We start from the raw sequence: 13,463 nt of genomic DNA on the forward strand, positions 1-13,463 counted from the left end.
ACTTAAAACATCAAGCAGACTACTATTCATATAAGAAAAGGTGACAATAATGAAGGTTAACACCATCAGAAGTTAAATATCCACTTTCTGTACAGCCCTGGCACTGTTACGGAAAAAATCACCGAACAGGCCCTTAATGTCGACTGTTGCCCCGCGTTTCGCATTTTTGGTTCCGCGGCTGAAAATATGTGGGTAGCTGTTTGTTAACCCGAGCAATTTTACAAAGGAGGAAGTGCTTCAACAGTCTCTTTTGAGCTCCCTAGTCATTTCCTTAAGAGGTTCTCTTTGAACTTGTAATTTTGAAAAAACTATGGCTAGGCATATATATCCATCTATATACATGAACCCCGGTTAATATGTGTATACGCTATCCACATAGCTATTAATATCCAAACCCAAGATTCGTTCCCAACAATCGGCCCTGGTACCTCTCCATGACATCCCCAAGTTTGACCATTATACCTGCAGAGAGCATCCTGACTTCCTCCTCTTCCTTCGAAGCGCGCTCAAACACACCATCAACCCATTCACGCATTTCCATCACCTGCGTTACAAATTCAGTAACAAGTCTCTCTTCGCCGGCACTGCCGGATGATATATTTAAATCTACGATTGCGAGAAACAAGGATAGCATTGCGGGGAGCACTGTGGGTTCTGTGGCGACTGGGAGGTTGTGTAGAGTCATAAGGAGAGAGAGAGCTTCGTGCGTAAGTGTGGCTAGATTGGGAGAGTTTGGACCAAGGGTGGAAAGGACGAGTGTAACTGTCTGAACGAAGAGGTGGAGGAGATGTGGGATCAAGAATGGATTGTACGTGTTGTTGGACCTGAAGGAGTAAGCGGTTGAACACCCTGAAACATATGATAATCTGTGGGTTGACGGGTGCGGGTGGTTTTGTGTATGTCAGAGATTTGACAAGGGACTTTGACTTACGGGGTCGAGTACATAGTTACTTCGAAAGCATTGGTAAGAGGAAAGAAGAACCCATCTGAAAGGATTCTGTGGAGGTCTTTAGGAACAGCTTTTTCTCTTCTTTGCTGCTCCCTCTGCTGCTTCCTTTTCTCCACTTCCATACGAGATGAGAATGTTCGGACCTTGAGAGCGTTGGGCCCGGTCAACGAATCGGCTGCGTGGAGAGCCAAAGGCTTTAAGGTAGCTTGTGAGAGCTTTTTCGATATAGCATCAATAGGGTTGTTTACGTCGCCGTACGTAGTTGCTAGATTGGAAGGTAGACGTTTTGATGGGAACGAGGAGTCCACGGCAGGAGGGAGACTCATTGCATCTGCGTCTTCTTTTCCAAATCCTGCTAATTCGCGGGTACTCAAACCAAGCGCAATAAGAATTGTTGATCGCTGGCTTTGGGATAAGTCAGCGTTGAAAAGTGTATGTACGAACCACCTGCCCATTGTCAGTGGATAGGCTACAAGTAATGCAATTTCACTCTGTAACTTGTACTCCTGAAATCTGGGTAAATTATATTTGTCTTGTAGCCCCACAATGAGGAGTGCCAGCGCCTCAGAGTTTTCTGCAACTTCGGTGCCAAAAGATGCTTTGCGCCGTATCAGCGTTGGTGCAGTTGATATCCCCAAGTTATATCGCTCTGCATTATCTGTATCCCGCAAACAAGATAACAGGTCCCGTATGTATCTACGTACAACGTTAGCAACAAAGGAGTTAACGAAGACAAAGTTACAAGTGAAGTAGAAACTTACACTGGGGAACTGGGCTTTGACCGGTTGATCAGCGTTGGGTCATCTTCAGAGTCTGAAGCATCCGTATCCGGCTTTTCGTAGGGTAGGAAGTCATCGCTATCCGACTCCTCAGACACCTCTTCAATAGAAAGGACTTTTGACCTCTCCTGACTTATTTTTGGCTGATCATCCTGAGGAGGTTTCCGCACATGACGTTTTGGTTTCTTTGGAGGATGCTGGGCGTTTACATCCTTCAAGTCATTGATCGAACCAATTTCATCTTTCACATTTGTCAAGCTCATATACCAGAGTGCCTCTTCACTTTCCATCTCTTCAAGGTCAAATTTCATAGTCTTGCCTGCAGGATCGGCTAGCTTTGATAATGACATGCCAACTATCATGCCAAGGAAGCGGGCCCGTGGCGAGGAGGCCGCGAGTCGATTGGATATCGCGGTCAGGTAAGTTCCTGACTGGGTGATGGAGAGTAGTTCATGTGGCAAGAGCCGATGAGCATATCCGGCCGTCAAAAGAATAATCTGGACATTCGCTGCAAGCATTTTTTTCAGCTTTCGTCATTGATAACTTCTCGCTTCGAAGATAGAAATATTTTACCTTCCTGCCCACGTGTGGGTGTATGCTTTATGTATAGCTGATCACCAAATATTTCTAGAGCTCTTCTCAGTATCTCAAGTATGGGTTCTAACATTAGAGGTTAGTAAGTAAAATGTAGAGATATTATCCACCTTGAAAGCTCACCTTGCTGGTTGCCAAATGATGCCAAAAGCGCCCGGCGAAAATCGATCCCTTGGATGTTCATTTCTAATCCAGTTACAAGCCATTCACTCAACTGGGATTTCAGGATGTCTCGGCCGCGAACAATAGTCGCTACAACACCTGAGACTCCGTTGATAGTCTTGCATTTGCTTGGATCTTCCAACGGGCGCTGTAACGCATTGGGATAAGCAGGGAGAAATCTTTTTTCCAAATCATGAAGTATAGATTTGAAGAGTACTATTTGATCATGACGTCTGAGGTTATTTAAAAGAATGCCAAACCGGTCCGGTGAGGCATTCTCTTGAAACAGAAGGGTGTCATATATCTCGCTCACAACCTGGGCTGAAAGTGAAAAACTTTAGCAATTCCATTTATACCATCCTTAGAGTGGGCCAATATACCGGTATATCCAAGACTCAGCGATCTAGCCACGAACTGGGCCAAATAATTCCAACAATCCAATTCTGTTGTTTGGGCTTTTGAAGCCATAAGGGAAATGCATTGCCCAAGCCAGGCCGCATATTGGTTTCCTTCACCAATCCAATGAATCGAACGAGGGGTCTTAAGATCTTTAATGGTAAGAAGACCTTCGGAAGCGACTGATAGCACCTTTCCGGCAGCAAGGAGTGAAATAAGCTCTTTCCACATAATCTGCCTTTGGGCTGGCAGTTCGACCTTGCTCGAAATATTCATGTATGTGTTGAATAGAAAATCGGGAGGTTTTAAAACAGACGACAAGACCGCTATTAAGTCTTGAATAACCAACTTGTTACCCGAACGTTTTTCACCTGACAAGGACTCTTGTTTGGCGAGTAATGAGCGCAGATGAGCTACCAGAGCGCCGATACCTGTCACGCTGCTCAAACATCTTAGAAGTGCTGCTTTTGGTTTTAGTTTGCGGTCTCCCTCTGGATCTGGCTCTGAGATATCTTCATTTCCGAGACCACTCCAATGGTCGGGAATGGTTGTAGCAATCAAGATGTGCAAAATTTGCGCCGCGACGGCGCTTGGAGTAGTTATATTGAAACCATCCCCAGGAGCTCGAGTAGGATCAAGAAAGTATAACGCTTGTACAACAAAGTATTTGTCTGGAGATGATTTAAGGGCGTGTAGCGCTTCTTCTGGAGATTTTATCCCATTTTGCGGACACGGGCGCTTCTCCTCATGTGCGGGATATCTTTGCTGGAGTGGTTTTGAAACCGTCAGCTCCTCACGGGTTTCAACCGTCTTGACGGCAGTAAGGAGACCATCCATGGCCCATACCCCACACGGCAATAGAATGAAGTGAAGCGGATCAAAATGGGACGATACTCATCCTGCGTTATTTCACCATCCATGCATGTTTCCGAACTAAACAACCGAAGTGGACATCAAATTATCACGTGACATTCTATGACAGCAGGTAGAAATCCGCGCAGCAAGCAGCGAGCTCAGCCAACAATGATACAGTAGCGAATACAGGTCTAGGAAGTATATGTCCCTACAGTGCCCGCCATAGCCCCCTTAGTCTTTATTATTACGCTGCGTAGGCGTTGAATATTGATCATCTGCGCTACGCTCTTCGTTCCTGAAGATAGAATCGCAAACGTTCAGGGCATCTTAACGGTTTCTGATACTCATTTATCTCATTGGGAATATATTAATCTCTCGGTGATTTAATATTACGTTTCGATAATATGTCTGCTTCTGACGTCCCTCCCCGTCAGGAGCCTCAGCGCTGGTAGGTACTCGAGAATCAAAATTTTGTATTGATATGAATACTTACTAACATCCATCTAGGAAGCCACTCTACAGAATGCTCACTCGCGCAGGTCCCTTTAGTGATGAGGATTGGGTGCCTGGCCCAGAAACCATTACGGATCTTGAAACCTCTAAAATTCTGTAAGTGCCTCCTTAACTAACCAACGATCACCTTGTGGAAAGTTGCTGATAATTCTTCATAGGGTCATGTAAGTGGGCTTGCCTAGGCTGTTTTTCTGTTTTGGCTGCTAACAGCAGCTCAGAGGAGCTGGAGGGTTAGGATGTGAAATTCTGAAGAATTTGGCCCTGTCGGGATTTAAAGATATTCATGTCATTGATATGGGTACGTTTCAACCAGCCCGTGAAATGATGAAATGGATGTTAGTAACAGTTTCCTAGATACCATCGATATATCAAATTTGAATCGACAATTTTTGTTCCGCCAAGATGATGTTGGAAAGCCTAAGGCTGAAGTGGCAGCTGCCTTCGTGGAGCGACGAGTAAAAGGGGTAAAGATCACTCCCTACGTCGGTAAGATCCAAGACAAGGATGAAAGTTACTACATGCAATTCAAAATGGTTGTCTGCGGGCTTGACAGTATCGAAGCACGGCGCTGGATAAATTCGATGCTAGTTGGGATGGTCGATGGTGAGAATCTTGAGAGCTTAAAACCGCTCATCGATGGCGGATCAGAAGGTGCGTATTGTTGGAGTTGCCCTATCACCAAACATGATGCAATCTATGAGATCTTGCCTGAGGGTTAATATTGAAACGTGATATAGGCTTCAAGGGACAAGCCCGAGTTATTCTTCCTACACTCTCTTCATGCATCGAGTGCCAACTCGACATGCATGCTCCCCGCGCCGCGGTGCCATTATGCACCATTGCGACGATTCCTCGACAACCACAGCACTGCATTGAATGGGCGCATCAAATTGCCTGGGAAGAACACCGTAAGGATGAAGAATTTGACGGCGATGACATGGAGCATGTAACATGGATTTATAACATGGCATTTGAACGCGCGAAACAATTCAACATCCCTGGTGTGACCTTCTCGATGACTCAGGGTGTCGTAAAAAACATCATTCCTGCAATCGCTTCTACAAACGCTGTGATCGCCGCTGCGTGCACCTCGGAAGCACTGAAGATTGCGACGTCCTGCAACCCTTATCTAGAGAACTATATGATGTACGCGGGGGAAGAAGGGGTCTATACTTACACATTTGCGGCCGAACAGAAGAGCGACTGCCCTGTGTGCGGCAATTTGGCGAAACCGATTATGGTAGATCCCGAATCGACCTTGGAAGATTTCATTCTGTCCCTTGGAGAATTACCGGAAGCGCAACTCAAAGCCCCTAGCTTGAGATCAGAGGCGAAGATGCTTTATCAGCGCGCTCCCCGACAGTTGGAAGAGCACACAAGGCCCAATTTGAAACTGAAATTGAAAGAACTTGTTACGAATGGAGACGAAGTGGCGGTTAGCGACCCAGCTTACACGATCGACTTCCGGTTTAGAGTGACATTTAAATGATCAGGTTAATAAAACCGACAGTGCGATGGTATGGCTATTTTTACTCCCAAAGGTATCCTTGGGAGCAACGACAATTCATCTGAATACATGGAAGTGCGATAAGTTTTTCTAGATATAGCTACAATTCTTTAAGTCAAATCGTAATAACTTCCCCAATCCCGCTTATCAGCCGATTAACTCCGCCGAAACAAAGACCCCCAACGCCAAAAAAAAAAGCTTACCAGAAAGACAGAAAGGAAGGGAAAATGATTTTTTTTATAAAGATTCATGAAGCCTCTGTCATGTCAGCGAGTTTAGCCAGATCACGTTTCAATCTCCTACATTTGAGCTTGAGCACCTTTACGCTCTCTAGGAATAGAACGTCACTCCTGAACTGCCCTGTGCTTTCAACGTTGAAGATAAAATGGTCCCGTATCCGCCCTAGCTTGACTTTGCCCCGGAATTCCTCGTGTCTTAAGCATTCCCGGCTCACAGTATCCTTGAAGGGATCAAGCACAACAGCCTTCTTCTCGCCTTCATGACCTTCATATCCGCTCCCAGCCTGCGACGCCTCCTCCGCGGATACAGAATCGATTCCAATGACACCCTTAGGGAAACATCGTGCAAACTTGAGAGCATCCTGGCCAAGGATGGGCCGAAGTATGCGTATATCTGGAAGGAGACGGTATGAGGCTGTTGCCACCGGGGAAAATTTAGCGTGATCAGCACCAATGCCCTTTATGCAATGCATTTCAATATCGATCTTTTGGCCAGGTCGTAGTTTCGCCAGAAGAATATCAGGATTGGCGGACCGTATGGCACCATAAGGCTCTGGGAAGTAGGCCTCTTGTCGGCCTACCGGGTGGAATGTAATATCTTTGGCATACACGTGTGCATGGTTATACAGCTTCTGGGGGTCTTCCTCATTTGCGCTGGCTTTAGGATTCTTCGTGCATTCCACGCTTAAATGTAAAACGATAGTATTGGAATCTGAGAGTTCGCTGCCGGAATCTGGTTTGCCTTCTGTTGGTTGCCTAAACCAGCGCAGCCAGTTGATCCCCTCCGCCGCGCCTGTGAGAGGGACTAGACCCAGACGGTGCGCCAACACCTCGTCCTGGATGACGGAGGTGTTATTGTGTATATAAACGGTTTCGATGGCAAGGGATGGAATTTCGGCGATCATTATGCGACGGAAGGCGTTTGCGATAGCTGCGTCGACGCCGACCAAAGAGAAAGAAGCTTCGTAAGGTTCATTCTTGTGGAAGGTGACTTTGAGGTTCTATATCCGGATAGGGGAGATTAGAATGAGTAATGGATAGGGATTTAAAGTGATTCCTTTTCCCACTCACTCTTTTAAATACGTCAATAGACCACTCATGATTCTCGCCAGGCCAATGGCCGGGGAAATCTGTTGATGAGATATTTGTGACTGTCTCCGCGTTTATGCCGATGACCTGGGTCATGTTAGCTCTGCTAGGTTCGATGCGACACAATGAGGAAGCAACATCGAATTCTTACCTTCCTCTGATTAATTTCTTCCAGAGAAGCGATTCTTGGCGCCATTGTTGCGCTCTTCCTGAGTTGTGATGCGCAAAATAGCTTAAGAGTGGTGGTGGTAACTTTTTTCTTTGGTGGTATACGTTATAGTGGTCCGTGCTGACATGACATTTTCCGAGAAAAATATGTAGTCCGCCAAGCGCTTGCTCTAGCCAATCAGAAACATGAAAATGACTGCTGAGCAAACATCCACGTGACTAGCCCAATCACCGACCTCGCTTTGTTGTAACCCGACACAAATACGAACGACAGAACGGATAGACAGGTAGAAGACAGGAAATTGTCGACAGCCATTGACCAGTGCTTCTTCTTGTGGGAGCCGTCCCCCACCTCATATACCGTGCCAAAGTCGAGGCACGAACCATTTTGTGCGTATCTCGATAGATAACCTACATCCGTGGCCATGGCTTCCTCGCTCACATTCCTTGCTCGGCATGCGCCCAAAAGGCTATGTCTCGCCCCCTCATCCTCCTCCGCATTCAGAGTTTCCTCAATCGCAGGACTGAGATCAATATCTACCTCACCCGCTCTTCATGCCACTCCTGCCTATCGGCCTACTAGACTCATCCCTACGGATCCGGAATTCGCACCGGGCGGGCCAAAATATCAGCCCAACAAGCCGCCAGGTTCATACGCTGAACCCGCAGCCCTTGAATCTGAAGTTGAACTTGGCCGCAAGGTCCGCCATTACACAGTTAACTTCGGCCCTCAGCATCCGGCTGCGCACGGTGTGCTCCGGTTGATTTTGGAGCTCAATGGAGAGGAAATTATTCGAGCAGACCCCCATGTTGGATTGCTGCATCGCGGCACGGAAAAACTGATCGAATATAAGACTTATTTGCAAGCGCTGCCATACTTTGATCGATTGGACTATGTTTCGATGATGACGAACGAGCAATGTTTTTCGTTGGCGGTGGAGAAACTACTTAACGTCGAGATTCCAGAGCGGGCGAAATGGATTAGAACATTGTTCGGGGAGATCACCAGAGTCCTGAACCACCTCATGTCGGTATTATCACACGCTATGGACGTTGGAGCGTTAACTCCATTCTTGTGGGGATTCGAGGAGCGTGAGAAATTGATGGTACGTCTTAATTATGTTGATGTAGGCAATGTAATTTGATGATTCATGGTCTGACCCATTTCTACTTGCACAGGAATTCTACGAACGTGTTTCGGGAGCCCGTCTACATGCTGCATATGTTCGACCGGGAGGGGTTCATCAAGATATCCCCCTCGGCCTCCTAGATGATATCTACCAGTGGGCAACTCAATTCGGCGACCGTATCGACGAGACCGAAGAACTGCTTACCGACAATCGTATTTGGAAGGCTCGAACCCAGGGCATTGGCGTAGTCACTGCCGCAGAGGCCCTCAATTACGGCTTCACGGGAGTCATGCTCCGTGGCTCCGGCGTTCCATGGGACGTCCGCAAATCCCAACCTTACGATGCGTACGACCAAGTAGAATTTGACGTCCCTGTAGGTGTCAATGGAGATTGCTATGACCGATACCTTTGCCGCATGGAGGAGTTCCGCCAATCCCTTCGCATCATCCACCAATGCTTGAATAAGATGCCAGCAGGCCCCGTTCGCGTGGAGGACTACAAGATCTCTCCGCCCCCGAAAGCTGCCATGAAGGAGAACATGGAAGCGCTCATCCATCACTTCCTCCTCTTCACAAAGGGATATGCAGTGCCTCCTGGCGAAACGTACTCCGCTATTGAGGCACCCAAGGGTGAGATGGGTGTGTTCCTCGTCAGCGATGGCAGCGAACGACCATACCGATGCAAGATTCGTGCTCCCGGTTTCGCCCATCTGTCTTGTTTCGATCAGGTTGCTAGAGGCCATCTGCTAGCTGACGCAGTCGCAATCATTGGTATGTCCCTCTTTCCTCCTTTTAATTTCCACCTTCTGTAAACCCCTCTCTTTTGCCCGTGCTAATACCTTTCCCTCCTTTCTTTTGTAGGTACCATGGATCTCGTGTTTGGCGAAGTAGACAGATAATCGGAGAATATCAGCATTAACCATGAAGAGAACCCGCCTACTTACTCATAGACATGTTTAATAATCCTCTTCCCTCTTTTTTGCAATTCTAGTAGAAAAGGGGTGGAAGAAGGAAAAGAGTTTTAAAAGAAAAAAAAAATAGACAAACAAATTTCTGTATTTTTCTCCAAAATCCCGCCCTGCTATACCGTTCAATAGGTCCATCAACCCTCCACCTTGTAAAATCTTTTCCAAAACCCGCGGACAGACTGTTGATTCATTTGATTCTACTTTCCTTTTTTCCTTCCCATTTCCTTTTCTTTTTGCATATCAGACTTCCTGATCAAGTTCTCTTTTTGCTTTTCGTCCCCTGTACCGTTATCCTCACGGGTGTCCATCCGCAACTATTGTTTCCCGCTACTCCAGTGTTCCCTATTGTTACCTTCTATCCTCTTTTTTTTTTTTTTTTTTTTTTTTTTTTTTTTTTACCTGTTCAGTAAATATTTAGCATAGCAGAGGATTTAAGCGGGAAATATTTAAATTTGTCCTCTTATTTTTCATTTTCCATTGTTCATGTTTGTTTTTTAACGACCGCATTGAACCCTTATGTGTTGCATAGACCACTGACAGGGAGCTGAGGAAAAAGAAATTAAAAATGCGGCCGCATAATATTTATAGTCTCATTCATAACACATCAACCGATGTAAAAAGCAGAACGATGCTAGCAGAATACGAATCCCTCAACTAAAACGGGCAAAATGACGAAGGGAGACAAAAAGAAAAGAAGTGTGTATATGTGTATAGTCCTAGAACAACCTTGCATTCCCCCTTCTCTTCTCTCCTGCCTATTTCGTGAGCACATAAACATAAAATCTCAACATATACATAGCCATCTATCTATCAACCATACTAATCTAATATGCCCCCCCCCCTGTATCAATTCTCCTCTCTTCCACCTCCCCCCCCCCCAACTCCCACCCCCACCCCCACCAACCCAACCACACCCATTTCCCTTCCCATACGCATATCCCCACCCAACAAAATACCAAACCACCAAAATCACACCGTCGAATCATCATAATAGAACTGAATATCTCTCGGCCGCTGCCGGTTGTGCGCCACAAAGTCCTCGTCGCCCGGCGGCCGCTCGTTCTTCCTGTTCCCCGCCAGCATGCTCTGAATGCTCATGCAGACGCTCTCGACGGTTTGCACGGGCGACCAGGCGGTCCCGAGCAGGTCGAGGCAGATTATGCCGTTGCTGTAGATGTGGGGGTGGATGGGGATGGGGCGCACGATTGACGGGGTTGTGGAGGGGGTTGTGGAGGGGGTTGTGGTTGTGGTTGTTGTCGTTGTCGTTGCTGTTGCTGCTGCTGCTGCTGGTGTGGGTGTGGGTGTGGGTCGGATGGAGATGAATTGGACTTCGGGGGCTTCTGTGGTGGGGAGAGGGGGGGATTGGAGGGTGTGGTTAGCTTGTGTTGTGGGTGTAGTAAGTAGCAGAGAATATAATATATATATGTATATAGAGTATATGGTATGGATTTGGATCGGTGTGTTGGGGATATGCAAGAGTTCCGCATACCGATGGGATAATTTTTGCTGAAAGTGAACTTCAGTCGGTAGGTTTCATTGAGGTAGAGCGGGTTGGACTTGTCCAGGACGCAGATGTCCATTTGCCATTCCTCGAGGTCTTCTGCTTTGACTAAGGAGATTCCCGGCGGGAGGGAGGATTGCATCTGCACAAGTGATAGAGGTATATGTCAGGGCCTGTTGGTTTCCTTGGTTTTTCCTTGTCTATTCTATTCTATTCTTTGCTTTTTCTTTGGCAATTCATTCTTCCCCCTTTTTGGATGATGAATATCTATATAGATATGTATAAAAGGTAAGGATCAGGTGGGGTTTCGGAGCGGAGTCAAGTGATGCGCCGGTATCCAGTAGTTTACCTTCAAGAGTTCCTGATGGTTGTTATGAGTTAGATAGCTGTGTATTGAGTCATTGAGTAAGGGGGGCGCCGGTGGGGGGATCGTTGAAAGGGGGTATATGAATCTACTTACCTTGCTCAGCCGCTTGGATGCAAACATGGTGACTGAGAGTCGGATAAAATAACCCGAGGCGCAACGGCAGGCTGTAGCAAGACAGAGAGAACGTATTGATCAGAGCCTCCAAGCCCTTAAAGAGGGGTTAGGTATAGAGAAAGACTCTCTTTAATACAAGGTAATTGGGAGAGAACTTGAAAGCGTTTGGAAAACAGGTCCCGAATTGATGGGGGCAGCAACGCGGATTAGCGGGGTTCTTAAGTACCCTGAGGAGGGGAGCTGCAGTTTGGTCACAAGCCGTAAAACGAGAGACTGAGCGGCGAGCGAGGAAGGGTATATGTAGTAATATCTAGAGATAAGAGTCATTCAGGACACCGGGGTTGGCTTCTCAAAAGAGGGTGAAAGACGTCAAGGTATTCGTATAAATAATTAACGGTCACTGCGTTGGGCGGCATCACTCCATATCATATCACGTATATCACGGCGTTAGCTCGGGTGATGCCTGGAGAATTAGCTAACTTTCTAAGTTATTTATAGCGGCCCGCTAGTCTATCCTGAGTAATTTTCTACAATCCATCTTTGTAGATCCGGGGTTGGGTCCCTAGGCGTGATGTTACATATGAATCTTCTTTAGTGACTCAGACAAGGACATACATTTCCTCAGTATGCCATAATGGAGAAGGTACTCAACGGGTTTCAATAAAATATTCATTATCTGCGAGCAAGGACATTCATTATCATAAGTATTGTGCTGCACATAACGTTAAAGCCTAAAGGCGGAAAGCTTCAAATGCCTAGCCCAGTTTCAAACGCTTTGATAAAATTATTGGCAGGGTATAAGAACGAGAGAGGGCCATTATAAACAGTTACAGTACAGGAATTTTTTTTTTTCGAAAACCAAAGGCCCAACAATTCAATATGTGCAGTACTATCACAGAGCCTTCCCAACAGCAGCCCCAAGGCCCGAGCCAGGACCACCCGTTGCAAAGAGTCCCCCGAGGTTGTTTCCGAGGTTGTTTTGTATCTTGCTCAAATTCTCCTCTTCGATGAGCTTTTTGCCCGTCAAGCTCTCTACAATAATCGAGGGAAAATATGAACGAACCCCCAGTCAGCCAGCCGCCTAGCTAAATAGCGTGATATGGAATTTAAGAAACATGTTGGGGGGGGGGGGAGGAGATAGCTGTTTACTCTTTAGACTATAAGATGCCTTGGTCTCTCCCATCATGGCGAGGACGACCTCTTGCAACCATTTCTGGCAAGGGTCAAGGGAACCGGAAACCCAAGCGGCCAGAACGATGAGTGCCAGACTGGCGTATATGAGGAGGGCGAGCATGGTGAGGCAAGCTATTACAGTAGAGTAGTAGTAATATATATACTGGTATGGTAGTTATTACGCTGTAGGTTATGGTGATGAACGGGGAGAATAGAGACTAGAGAGTATAATTCCCCACTCAGCATTGAGTGAGCCTACTATTATATATATATAATAATATATATGTGTGTGTCTGGAGTATATAGTTACGTCACAGCAGGAATCAGGAATTGGAAGTACGTTAACTCTGTAGTTAATAATAAGCTCCCAATAATGTCGTCAAGTCCCGAGGTCGCCAAGTCCAGATCACGTGAATCATTTGGCGCGAACAACTGCCATGTGCGGCATCTGTGGCTGGTGGGCAGCCATTGTGGCGCAGGCCGAGGCTGGGCGATCGAGAGGGGTCTGTTGAAAGGCTCCGGGGGCTGTGATTGGCTGGCGGGGGGGTGTTTCCCGGGTCCCTCCTTCCTTCTGCCCCGCCATAGTCTGGACAGACACAGACACAGACACAGACACAGACACACAGACACAAGATAAACCAGGCTGTTTCTCTTCTGTTATTTTCTTTTGCTGTGGATACCCTCATCAGTGTGTTGTTTATTGCTGTGCGTGCTGTCTGCCTTACTCTCGAAGTTCATGCAGCCTGTGACAAAAACACCCGAAGTCTAAAAGCAACGGGGAGCCGCGTTGGTGCGCTTCGTTTTTGACGCCCCCCATCTTTTTCAGCCTTGAGCACGCATTTATTGCACCTCCTCCCTGCAATATTTCTATACCTCTCGACCCTCGACACACGGATAAATTCAGATACTCATCTGCCTGGTAGTTTTTATTTTACACCTTCAATACCAACAACCACTTAG

At 46.7% G+C, this 13,463-nt stretch overlaps 6 protein-coding genes across 6 annotated transcripts; 2 read left to right on the forward strand and 4 right to left on the reverse strand.

The window, feature by feature from the left end:
* Positions 1 to 228: 228 nt before the first annotated feature.
* On the reverse strand, positions 229 to 3,820 carry BDCG_01655 (uncharacterized protein). Its single transcript, XM_045417178.1, has 6 exons — positions 2,865 to 3,820; positions 2,446 to 2,805; positions 2,302 to 2,388; positions 1,711 to 2,236; positions 932 to 1,645; positions 229 to 824 (listed from the first exon to the last, which is right to left on the reverse strand). The coding sequence occupies exons 1-6, from the start codon at positions 3,715 to 3,717 to the stop codon at positions 383 to 385; spliced, it is 2,982 nt and encodes a 993-aa protein (XP_045274065.1). The 5' UTR covers positions 3,718 to 3,820; the 3' UTR covers positions 229 to 382.
* BDCG_01656 (ubiquitin-activating enzyme E1 C) lies at positions 3,660 to 7,221 on the forward strand. Its single transcript, XM_045417179.1, has 6 exons — positions 3,660 to 4,183; positions 4,243 to 4,344; positions 4,407 to 4,412; positions 4,467 to 4,546; positions 4,603 to 4,899; positions 4,986 to 7,221. The coding sequence occupies exons 1-6, from the start codon at positions 4,140 to 4,142 to the stop codon at positions 5,735 to 5,737; spliced, it is 1,281 nt and encodes a 426-aa protein (XP_045274066.1). The 5' UTR covers positions 3,660 to 4,139; the 3' UTR covers positions 5,738 to 7,221.
* Positions 5,475 to 7,358, reverse strand: BDCG_01657 (DNA-directed RNA polymerase I and III subunit RPAC1). The gene is made up of 3 exons (XM_045417180.1): positions 7,235 to 7,358; positions 7,066 to 7,170; positions 5,475 to 6,995 (listed from the first exon to the last, which is right to left on the reverse strand). Exons 1-3 carry the CDS (start codon positions 7,277 to 7,279, stop codon positions 6,003 to 6,005), a joined length of 1,143 nt encoding a protein of 380 aa, XP_045274067.1. The 5' UTR covers positions 7,280 to 7,358; the 3' UTR covers positions 5,475 to 6,002.
* Positions 7,307 to 10,172, forward strand: BDCG_01658 (NADH-ubiquinone oxidoreductase 49 kDa subunit, mitochondrial). The gene is made up of 4 exons (XM_045417181.1): positions 7,307 to 7,322; positions 7,405 to 8,357; positions 8,431 to 9,151; positions 9,242 to 10,172. The coding sequence occupies exons 2-4, from the start codon at positions 7,677 to 7,679 to the stop codon at positions 9,277 to 9,279; spliced, it is 1,440 nt and encodes a 479-aa protein (XP_045274068.1). The 5' UTR covers positions 7,307 to 7,322; positions 7,405 to 7,676; the 3' UTR covers positions 9,280 to 10,172.
* On the reverse strand, positions 9,782 to 11,781 carry BDCG_01659 (ubiquitin-conjugating enzyme E2 W). Its single transcript, XM_045417182.1, has 4 exons — positions 11,310 to 11,781; positions 11,199 to 11,210; positions 10,838 to 10,991; positions 9,782 to 10,688 (listed from the first exon to the last, which is right to left on the reverse strand). The coding sequence occupies exons 1-4, from the start codon at positions 11,334 to 11,336 to the stop codon at positions 10,318 to 10,320; spliced, it is 564 nt and encodes a 187-aa protein (XP_045274069.1). The 5' UTR covers positions 11,337 to 11,781; the 3' UTR covers positions 9,782 to 10,317.
* A 1-nt stretch (position 11,782) lies between these two features.
* BDCG_01660 (uncharacterized protein) lies at positions 11,783 to 12,763 on the reverse strand. The gene is made up of 2 exons (XM_045417183.1): positions 12,480 to 12,763; positions 11,783 to 12,362 (listed from the first exon to the last, which is right to left on the reverse strand). The coding sequence occupies exons 1-2, from the start codon at positions 12,622 to 12,624 to the stop codon at positions 12,223 to 12,225; spliced, it is 285 nt and encodes a 94-aa protein (XP_045274070.1). The 5' UTR covers positions 12,625 to 12,763; the 3' UTR covers positions 11,783 to 12,222.
* Between the last annotated feature and the right edge of the window lie 700 nt (positions 12,764 to 13,463).

Source organism: Blastomyces dermatitidis (assembly GCF_000003525.1).
Source record: "Blastomyces dermatitidis ER-3 genomic scaffold supercont1.2, whole genome shotgun sequence".
Taxonomy (NCBI): Eukaryota; Fungi; Ascomycota; class Eurotiomycetes; order Onygenales; family Ajellomycetaceae; genus Blastomyces; species Blastomyces dermatitidis.